The sequence below is a fragment of the Hippocampus comes genome, unplaced genomic scaffold (assembly GCF_001891065.2).
Source record: "Hippocampus comes isolate QL1 unplaced genomic scaffold, H_comes_QL1_v1.1 scaffold237, whole genome shotgun sequence".
Lineage (NCBI taxonomy): Eukaryota > Metazoa > Chordata > Actinopteri > Syngnathiformes > Syngnathidae > Hippocampus > Hippocampus comes.
Window position 1 is genome coordinate 1,610,018 of NW_017806159.1, and position 11,070 is coordinate 1,621,087.

Below are 11,070 nucleotides of genomic sequence, written 5' to 3' on the forward strand. Positions count from 1 at the left end.
TATAGATATATGATTTACATGTTTTTTACTCTAACATGATCCTACAAGTTTCAATCTATACATCTCTCTTGAAAAACTTTCCTTGTTTATCTCCCAGCGAACTGTATGAACCTGGCTGCCCTTCTGAAAGCACGCCCCGACCCTCACAACCACCCCTAAGGGGTGTTTTGAATCATCACCATGACAACCGGACGTGCAACGGGACAGCTGGATATGACCCAGACTGAGAAGATCCCCTGGAGCAACATCAGGTATTTTTCTGGATCGCATGTTTGATGAACGTGAGAGCTGCACTGCAACACCCTGACGAATGAACTCAAATGGAGGTCGAGAAGAGATTCAAATGCATAGCTGGGACGTGGAGGTGTACCTAATGTTGTGGCCATCGAGTGGAAGATCTTTTTGAGTGCGCCGTGACTTGAGAGGACATGAGCCTAAAGCAGAGCCTCTTAATGTTGTTAGTCTTGCTAAGTGAAAATGTCTGCTGTGGAAAAACAGAGCAATCCATCAGCCTCAATAGATCCATTGCACTCTTTGGTTTCCTTCTTTGGACTTGCTGCTTTTTTAGGGGACTTGTTGCCTTCACTTTTGTCTTTATTATTTATTCCCTGCTTATTAGTGAGAGTGGTTGTCCTCGTGTCGTCATCTTAGGTTTCTTTTTTGACCTATTTTGGGGCTACATTGCCTTCAATTTTGTCTCCAATATTGACTGTGGCCTTGTTTCTTTTCTGCTTGTTGGTGGGGGCGGGCTCGACTTTTGTCTTCATTGCCTGCTGGTTTGTGGCTCCTCTTATTTTTATGTGTCCTCAGTATTATTCGAGTGGGTATTGATCCCTTGACTTTGGTCTTCAGTGTTGTGCATTTTTTTTTCATTCGCTTTCATCTTCAATCTTTTTTTTCTGCTTATTTGTGGACCTTGTTGTCTTCACTTTGGTCCTTTTGATCCGAATGTTTTTTTCTGTTTTCACTTTTGTATTTGGTAAGTTGAAATCTTGCTCTCTTGGGTTGAGATCAGGAGACTAATTTGGGCGTTGAGTGACCTTACCTTCTCAAAGTCCTTTTTGTGGGCCTTTTTTAAAAACATTTTTACACCTTCGTCTTCAGTATTGTTTGTGTATCTTCTTTGTTGACTTCACATCTGTCTTGTCCTGTTTATGGGTCTAAGGATGCTCTCTTGGCTTAAGATCAGAAGACTGACTTGGGCATTGAAGAACATTCCATTTTTGTGCCTTCTTAAAGTTCCGCAATGCTTTCACAATATGTTGATAGTCAATATCCGTATGTGTTGTCGTTTTTGTAGCAGTCACATCATCAATTCACAGCCCCCTTGCATGAGCATCCCTCCATATTTGTCGTGACCTATACTACTATTCGAGAGTATTTTGTGGCCAAATCTTTCCAGATGGAGCCCCAGACTAGTAACAAAATACTAGTAAGTGTTCAACTTGCCCTTTTGCACACACCTGTTGGCAGATATGAGCTGTCACCTAAAATACTCAACAAAACAAAGCGATAAATCACACATCCACTTTGTTTGTGGTTCCCTCCCAAAATAAACAACCTCTCCCCAAAGCTCCACATGATGGCCATCCAGTCGTCCAGCCCCCGTAAGCCCACCTCTCTTTCTCACTCGGACGTTTATTTTTAGCCTTCAAACAACTGCGCTCCTAAAAATGGGCTTAGCCCGCACAGGCGGAGGTGGAGCGCTGCTATGTATGGCTTTCCTTCTTTTCGGTCAGCCCTCGATCAGCCCCTTTCACATGCCGGACCGTGCGCTCCTCTGTCGAGGCGCGAAGGAGCGAGAGGAGAAGGCTGAAGTATAGGATGCACGGAAAAGTGGAACTTTTGGGGAGAAGTCGCGACCACTGATGGACATTTTTCAAGAACCTTCACACTTCCTCTCGTAACCTCTCTCAGGGCCTGCGTGACCTTTGCAACCAACAACTCAAAGCGCACTTCTGGGACTTTTTGGAGCTTGAGGACGCCGTAGCTGAGAAGCATGCTCTCTCTCTGGTTGTTCCTGCTCCCGTGCCTGGGCCTGGTGTCCGTGGCCACGACCGAGAAGGGTCTGGAGTTTCCGCAGTATGACGGCAAAGACCGCGTTCTCGACATCAATGACAAGAACTACAAGAAGGCCTTGAAGCAGTACAACATGCTGTGCCTGTTCTACCACGAGCCCGTGGCAGACGGCAAGGAGCAGCAGAAACAGCACCAGATGACCGAGCTTGTGCTGGAGGTTCGAAGAACGAAGCGTGATGGGAGATACGGTCCATTGAATTAAACCGAAATAGAAGACTTCAGTCTTGCACATTAGGAATTAGTCATGGTGTTTCTCACCATTACTGATGGAATGCGTTGCAAATCAAGAGGCTGCACAGCAGTTTAAGGGGAATGGAGTTGCTTATCATGCAACAATCAAATGGAAAATTCAAATTGTAATACAGACCGTCTACTCAATTATTTATTTTCAAGAACACGCTGACACCTGAAAGCCACATTGGTTCTTTGGGAGGAGGGGGTCAAGTTGCAGCAAGGTTCAAACAGGCCACTAGATGGCGCTCTACCAATGTCATGAGCTTTACATTCACAATGCGGAAGCTCACTGACAACGTCATTTTATTTATTGATTCATTTATTTGATTTTATTGTACCTGTATTTCATTTTACTTAGATTTCACTTCTGTAAGTCTAAATAATTTATGGCTTTGTTTCATTTCATTTAACTTATTTAATTTAATTGTGTTTAATTTCGTTGACATTTGTTTATTTTTCTTTCTATTTGATTTTATTTAATTCACTCAAAATTGCTTACATTAGAGTTCAGCATGTATTTAAACGATATGAACATGTCATGTTATTACATGTTACTTAGTTTAACTGAATTTAATTAGATTTAAATTAAATGTTATTTTCTTTTGTTACGCTATTTTCAAATTTGTTGGAACTCCTGTCTTAGGCTAGAGTACATAAAAAAGGCGATTTAATTTTACTTAGTTTAATAATTATTAGATTTAATGTAATTCTTTTTTTAATCGACTTTATGTGCATTTTATTTCTGAAGTCTTCGAGCAGGGCTCACCATCATGGCAGCCTGCAAGGATCGCATAAGAGAGCCCCTTCTAAAAACACTGCTGGGACATTGTGACTTCCTGGGAAAATTTGAAGTGATCACCCGCAGAAATTTATGAAAAGTCAAGTGTTGCACATTGATGTTTATCTGTTCCCAACCTTGTTAAGATAAATTACATCGATAAATATCATTGTGCATTACCTCGAATTGAATGCATTTGAGAAAATTGATTTCAGAAATGTGTAACAAGCTGGTAAACCCCTTGGATTAATCAATACTGAGGAAGTATCTTTCAGTTTCAAAAAGTACAATAATATATTTTGACAATGTACCCAAATTTCACAATGAAAGGGGTAAAAAAAAAAAAAACTCCACTCGATAATTAGCAATTTTTTTTTACATTTATTAAATCTCAGTTATTGACTGTAGTAATTTGTCAGTCTGCATTCAAGCTTCAAAAAATACTTGATTGTATTAGTTATGTTTTTATGAGTTATGTTATCATCTAATTAATTTTGCTTTTCACTATACACACACATTTTCTCCTTTTATTCTATTTTATTGATTTTGGTTTGGATATAATTTTTTTCGACATATTATTTATGAATATTATTTCTAGCATTCATATTTATTCTATATTCATTGTGTTCCGTATTTTTTTATGTACTTGATATATTTTTCATACACCCTAAGGAGTTTAATATTTGTGTTCTCTATTTTATATTTTGTGTTCTCTATTTTATATATATATATATATATATATATATATCCCTAACGCCATTTGTAAAACGAGAAACACAACACATAAAAATGCAAATGAGAATGCATGCGCAGAGTAGCTCGTAAAAATGAATTACCCCCTTTCAGTGATACACCTCTGCCAAGAATACACGGTTGACCTCGCACTTTGAAGGAATCTCTCGTCAGTTATTAAATGTTCCCAAGCTATGGCACCGAATGGCACAACAAAAGTCAAACTTTCAGGTCATTTTTGCACATATGTGAGGACAAATGCATGGGACAAAATGTCTTTTTTTTTAATTTAAATTTCCAATTCAAGATCATTCACCACACAGGATACAGTGCACAGTTTCAAATCAATCTCCTTTTGTATCACACACTGTTGGAAACAATGTGCACAATGCATCTCATGTTACACTCAGAACAGTCCGGACCCTCTCGTTTCACGTTGACTTTAATCCTATGCCAGCAATGCGCACTTGATATTCGTGAGTGTACTTAACCACTATAAAAAAAAAAAAAAAAAAAATGTCATTTAACCCTTTCAGGGACAGCGGTTACTACAGTGGACAGCTGATCAGGTTATCAGGTTTCAGGGTGCATGAAAGGGTTAAGTTGGCAAAACTTAAAACATAATTTATCAACATTTATGGCAGCAGTGTTAGTTAGCACAACAAAGCAAGCAAGTCGTCTATTCCAAAACGATTTGCTCAGAGTTTTTTTTACTGATATCTTTAATTTGGTGGTTCAATACAAGGGACAACAGTTCTGTAAACACTCTGGACGGTCTTTTTTTTATTTTTTTATTTTTTTTATGAAATACCGGAAAGCCAACTGTCACAAATGATTGAGGGACATAAGTGCAGCCCGACTCTACCTCCGTTTGTGATCCAAAAGCATTGTGAGCCAAATATAAATTGCCGTGTCAGAGCGGGATCATTCACATCGGAACAACTGCCACACTCTTACTTTTGTGCTATTTTTAGAGCAATCTGGCTAATTATGTAACTATGTCTCCGTGCCCTCCAGGGCACAATAATCTCCCCTTCATCTTCCCACTAAGTGGCTGCACCAAGTCATTAAAAGACCATGAAATGACATTTAAAGTTCATCTCATGCCTTTTTTTTTTTTTTTTTTTTTTTTTGCTTCTGTTAAACGTGCAGCTCGTGGCCCAGGTCATGGAGGAGAAAGACGTCGGCTTTGGAATGGTCGACTCCCAAAAAGACGCCAAGGTGTCAAAGAAACTAGGCGAGTACACAACATTTCAAGATGTGATGTTGGTAAATGTGAAATGAAGTCCACTTTATCTAATAACCATTAAACCCAAAAAATTCTCCCCAACATGCTGATAAACATTCGATACATAGAAAACGTATTGGAGGCCCCAAAAATATTTTTAAATATTGTGAAAAAAAAAGGAGAAAAAAAAACCCATGACCGTGTATGCTGGCGAATATTATAATTATATTTTCGTGCTTTTGGACTTAATGAACACATTGCGCCACTTTCAATCATTTAATGTCATTACATTTGTTGAAAAAAGTAAATTTTATTATATATAATATTACTTAATTGTATTTGCGTTCTGCAAGTGGCGGGCAACCAGTTCAGGGTGCACCCCACCCGTTGCTCGAAGACAGCTGGAATAGACTCCAGCACGGATATATTTCCGATAAATATACTGTATATTTTTTTGTCAGTTCTGTAAATCTTTGAGAGTATGTGAACAAGTCATCTGTTCTAATTTTGTTTCATTTAATGAGATTTTCTTTTGATCGATTTTATTTCCGTTTGCTCCGTCAGGCCTGGAGGAGGAAGGCAGCGTGTACGTGTTCAAGGCCGATCGTGTGATTGAGTTTGACGGCTGGCTTTCTGCAGGCACCCTGGTGGAGTTCTTGCTCGACGTGAGTTCAACCACTCACAAGCCCTAATTTCAAACTAGAATTTCAGACCCTGTCCCCATCTTGAAACCCTATTTTAAAACCATGACCCTGACTTGAAAAACTCATTTGAAACCCCGACTCTGGCTTGATAGTCTATTTTGAAAGCCTAACCATGGCAATATTTGTCTGCAGCTATTGGAGGAGCCTGTGGAAGTGATAGACAACGCTCTGGAGCTGAGGGCCTTCGACAGGATGGAGGAGGACATCCGTGTCATCGGTTACTTCAAGGGCGAGGACTCAGAGCGTAAGGGACAAGAATGAGAAGTTATGCTTTTATATTTAAAAAAAAAAAAACCACAGGTGAAGATGTCGCCTTTGTTCATAGGGCTCAATCTTAATCCGCCCAAATTCGAATGAAAAATGAAAGCGACAACGTTACAACATGCAAGCTTGGCCCATAGCTATACAACAGCCATAACTTTGTCTAATAGAAGAAAGCTCTTTGCTGCCATCATGTGGCATCTCTGTGCAATTACCAACCTTTTGGGTTGGCATGAAATACACTATAAAAAAACACATGTATTTTTGGGCCAATCACAGTATTTTAACCCTTTCATGCACCCTGTAACCTGAAAACATGATAAGATGTCCACTGTAGTAACCGCTGTCCACGAAAGGGTGGAAAAACTACAAAATATAAATTATTGATATTATGACAACAATGTTAGTTTAGCACAACACAGCAAGCAGTTCTTTACCCCAGAATGATTTGCTGGGTTGTTTTTACTTAAATATCTTAGAAATGGAGTTCAATACAGGGGTCTGGTCCTGTAAGCTCTTACTTCTTTTTTCTGAAGAGCAAATTTTCACAGCAGGAAAATTTAAAACATTTAGTTGAATTGCCCAACTTAAAGTTTTATCCAAGTTTGTTGCCTTGAAATTTTGAGTTCACACACTTTTTTTTTTGAAACAGTGTACTAGTGGATACACTGTCCTACAACCAGAGCCCAAATAGGAATATGAGAAAAACATTTTCACACTGCAATATCACTCGAAACACATCTTTGGAATAAATATAAAATGTGTACTTGAAGGAAATAAAAGATTAGAATTTGTTAAATCTGCTGTGGATCATGGTGGTCACCCCCGTCCCCAAAAAAACAGATTTTGTGTTTGGTGTATTTGACCGTCCAAAGTAATTTTGCCCATTCTACATTTTTCTTTGATGAGTGGATGCCCCCCCTCTCAGGTAGAACTCCATTGCCTGTCACTGACCACGATAGTGTCTTGGTACCTCTGTGTCTCCTATCTGCTTTCAATTAAAGGAACCCCGTGCTACCTCATCAGTGCAATTTTGCCGCCTCATCTCAGTGGATTTGCGGCTCCATTTTTATCCCGTCTGCACAGCGCAGCTGCTGTCACATCCGTGACCCATAACCGACCATGTGTGGGAGCAAAAAAGCGCTGTTCAAAGTTCATCTATTTCCGACCGGGCGACGTGCAAATGTCACACGTGTGATAGAGGAGGAGGCTGGTGCGATAACTCTCCTCTCGTATCTTTAGATTACGATGCCTTCAAGGAGGCTGCCGAGCACTTTCAACCCTACATCAAGTTCTTTGCCACCTTTGACAAATCTGTGAGTGAGCGCCCAAGTATTCCGTCACCAGTGTGGTGTACGTAGCGTGACATGTTCTAACTGTATTCGTCACTTCAGGTGGCCAAAGAGTTGACCCTGAAGCTGAACGAGGTGAACTTCTATGAGCCCTTCATGGAGGAGCCCGTAACCATCCCGGGAAAACCTCACTCCGAGGACGACCTGGTCAACTTCATCAATGAGCATAGACGGTAAACAAACAGGAAGTGACTCCTAATCATTAATTTTACATGTTTGGCTTGATTGGGAGTAATCAATTAGTTTAGCTTGGTCAAACGTATAAGAGCTGAAAACTGCACGTCTTTATTGATAGATTTCGCTTTTCTGGCAACATTGTCAACACGCAAGTATGATGGGTCCAACGAGATACAGCGTGTGCAATTTACTGCTGGACAATAGACACACATTAGACGAGGAGGACACAAAGAAAATCAATGCAGAGCAAAAGTGTCCAAAGGCGCAACCAGAAACAGCAAACCAGATGCACACTGGCATATCATTTCACTTTTTTTTTTTTTTTTTTGCAAAAAGTGTACCTACGCAAGTTTTGTCGAGCCAATGGTGTGGTCAAGGAGGGGCAGACATGCATGGGTGTGCAGTGAACATTTCGGCGAAGAGGAGTCATTTTCCAGTTGGAGATGGGACATGTCATGCGGGTGACATTAAAAACCAATGCTGTGTCGAGTATTTTTAATGAGCAAGAGGAGGGAGATGAGCTTAATTGTCCGAATGAGGATCTGTGATGCCTCTCCAACCACCGCCACCCGCAGCGCGGGCGGCAACGTGTTGGTCGTTATCAAGTCAAGTTATGTCCATAATGCGAGTGGAGTCCAATCTATCTATCTATCTATCTATCTATCTGAAATGTGCTTTTCATGATGTTGTATCGTCACTCAGTGTTGTTTTTGTGTCTTCAGGCCCACTTTGAGAAAGCTGCGTGCAGAGGATATGTTTGAGACCTGGGTAAGCCTCTATGAAAAGCAAACTTGATCAATAACTTTTTACAACACCGCATTCCTCTCTGCTCTTTCTTGACATGTTGGGTTTGTTTTCAGGAGGATGACATTGAGGGCATCCACATTGTGGCTTTTGCAGAGGAGGAGGACCCGGGTAAGCAAGACCTTGTCTGAAGCACCTATCATGTCCTTCAGCAACAGGGTCACACTCAGGACCCGAAGGCAAGCGCCGACCATCTACATTAGTTCATGTATTTTGTTTTATGTGTTCCTTGACTCTTTTCAAACCTAGTTATATATCCATCCATCCATCCATCCATTTTGGAATTTGCTTATCCTCACGAGGGTTGCGAGCATGCTGGAGCCTATCCCAGCTGTCTCTGGGCAGTAGGCGGGGGACACCCTGAACCGGTTGCCAGCCAATCGCAGGGCGCTTAGTTATATTATAATCGGATATTCAAATGCAGGGCCAATTACATAATATGATCAGCCAATTGTTTGGAACAGTACATTGTATTCAAATTTTTTTGGTCTGAATCTGCCACAGAGTGACAGAGATGGCCACCCCTGGCCACCACTTAGCTCCGCTCCCGCGTACAGGATAGTGCAACTACCCTTCGGCTAGTTTAAGAAAGTATGTTGTGTGCCAATCGCAGGGCACACAGACGAACAACCATCTGCGCTCACAATGCGCTCTATGTACAGCTCTCTCAGAGGACAACAAATTTGACACCTCTGCCCCACAGTAACAAATAGTATTGAAAAACATTTCAGCTTTTGCTGTTGCGCAATGAGAATTTGATGGCTTGCTGCCATTACTCTGAAAAGGCTTCCTGTTTGGACAAACAAGGGGACAAATGCAGATGTTCATCGTTTGTGGCCTCGGGCCCCTTGAGCATTCTGGTTTTTGTGGAAGTGGTATACTTGGTCAAAAAATAGTTATCAAAGTGTCTGATGTGGTTTTCCAATGAGAACCAATGTGTCTCCAAATGTTTTATTTCTGTATAATTGAAGGGAATTAAAAAAAAAAAAAAAAAAGAAATGCTATAATTCATCAACCTGATTTATCTCCCGCATCTGCTGCCTGATACATTGATGGATTCACTTTTAATGGTTAGGCTGCATTTATTCCATCATGTTGTGTTTTATGGCTCTGGCACTGTCGATAACAGTCCTACTCTACTGGCGGGTCACAGAACCATTTTGGTTGTAAAAACTTGTCGGAATCACGTTGGTCTTGTTCACTCCCACAATGGCACAAACGACTGTTTGTACCAACACCTGTCTACGAAAATGACAATAGAAAGAAAACTCCACCCACGCGCACAATGAGACTGAATTTTGCTCTTGACTTGCGCAGGGCATGAAAACATGGCGTTGAATTTTCACAATTTTGATGGTTGGCATCAAAGAGCATTTCAAGAAAAGTAATGAGCATCAACTATCTCATCTTTTTGTGCTGTTATCGGATCGGAGATTTCTGGAGACTCTGAGATGTCCGCCCATCTGCGTCCAGACTGCAAATGAGTACGGCCACTGGATGATTTTGTCTTTGTTCTTTCTCACAGACGGTTTCGAGTTCTTGGAAATCCTGAAGGAGGTCGCCCGAGACAACACACACCTGCCTGAGCTTAGCATCGTGTGGATTGACCCTGATGACTTTCCCTTGGTGAGCACTCATACATTTTCCATGCCAACAACAATTGGAAGATCATTTCAATCAAAAACTTGAATGCCTCTAGTTGATCCCCTACTGGGAGAAGACCTTCAAGGTGGATCTGTTCAGACCGCAGATTGGAATCGTCAATGTGACAGATGTGAGTCCATCAAGACATGACGTGTGTGAGCATGTGACATCATCAAGTAATACTGTGTGAGCGTGCGTGCGTGTAGGCTGACAGCGTGTGGATGCTGATGGAGGAGGAGGAAGATCTGCCCTCGGCTCAGGAGCTGGAGGACTGGATTGAAGACGTCCTCTCTGGAAAAGTCAACACCGAGGATGATGATGATGATGATGACGATGATGACGACGATGACGACGACGACGACGATGATGATGATGATGAGGATTAGTGATATGCATCTTTGAAGCAGTCATTTCTCATAACCCCAACATCAGCAATGCCATTTCAGAACAGGTGACCAGGTATGGTATGTTATGTGCATTTAAGGAGCATCCATATATTTTTAATACAGTAAATTGACTTGGTAGAGGTTTTGTGATTGGCAGTTCACACATCCGTCACATTGATCATGAAAGTCATGCATAAAATCCATCTGTTAATCGACACACGGTAAAACAAGCAAACTGGGTGTTACCTCTATCTGCACTCACTGGTAATAAACCAACCTGGGTGCTTCGTGTCTATTTGTCTTCTCTCTGCATTTTCTTTGCGCAGTATTTTAATATTTCATATTCACGATATTTACTTTAATATTCTCTTCATTAGGTACACCTGCACAATGTAACAAAGTACATTAAATCAGTGAGCAAATAAATAAATAATTACAAGTTCCAAGAGTGTGTAAAAAAACTGAAATGAATGAAGTTCAAAATATGCTACATTTGCATTTTCCAACGTAGATTGGATCCATTTTGGATCAAGTCAGGGATTTTGATGGACTGCCGCAACCACAAAAACAAAATAGGGTTGAGTTTCTCTCCTGTGTCACATTCTGCACTTGACCAGCTTTCAATATGACCCATTACACTCAAAATTCACCCTTCTCAAGAAATTTTAATATTACATAAGTAGCTATCAAA

General features: G+C 40.8%; 1 protein-coding gene across 1 annotated transcript; it reads left to right on the forward strand.

The window, feature by feature from the left end:
* The first annotated feature begins 101 nt into the window (after positions 1 to 101).
* LOC109531264 (calsequestrin-2-like) lies at positions 102 to 10,674 on the forward strand. The gene is made up of 12 exons (XM_019895468.1): positions 102 to 251; positions 1,918 to 2,236; positions 4,976 to 5,060; positions 5,616 to 5,716; positions 5,888 to 5,999; positions 7,259 to 7,332; positions 7,411 to 7,541; positions 8,268 to 8,313; positions 8,406 to 8,460; positions 9,875 to 9,975; positions 10,049 to 10,123; positions 10,200 to 10,674. The coding sequence occupies exons 2-12, from the start codon at positions 2,000 to 2,002 to the stop codon at positions 10,377 to 10,379; spliced, it is 1,197 nt and encodes a 398-aa protein (XP_019751027.1). The 5' UTR covers positions 102 to 251; positions 1,918 to 1,999; the 3' UTR covers positions 10,380 to 10,674.
* Positions 10,675 to 11,070: the final 396 nt, after the last annotated feature.

Bases quoted from the DNA above. Each gene is read 5' to 3' on its own strand.
- LOC109531264 (XM_019895468.1), top strand. From the start codon at position 2,000: ATGCTCTCTCTCTGGTTGTTCCTGCTCCCGTGCCTGGGCCTGGTGTCC. The intron at 5,717-5,887 runs GTGAGTTCAACC...ATTTGTCTGCAG, and splicing joins TGGTGGAGTTCTTGCTCGAC to CTATTGGAGGAGCCTGTGGA. The intron at 7,542-8,267 runs GTAAACAAACAG...TTGTGTCTTCAG, and splicing joins TTCATCAATGAGCATAGACG to GCCCACTTTGAGAAAGCTGC.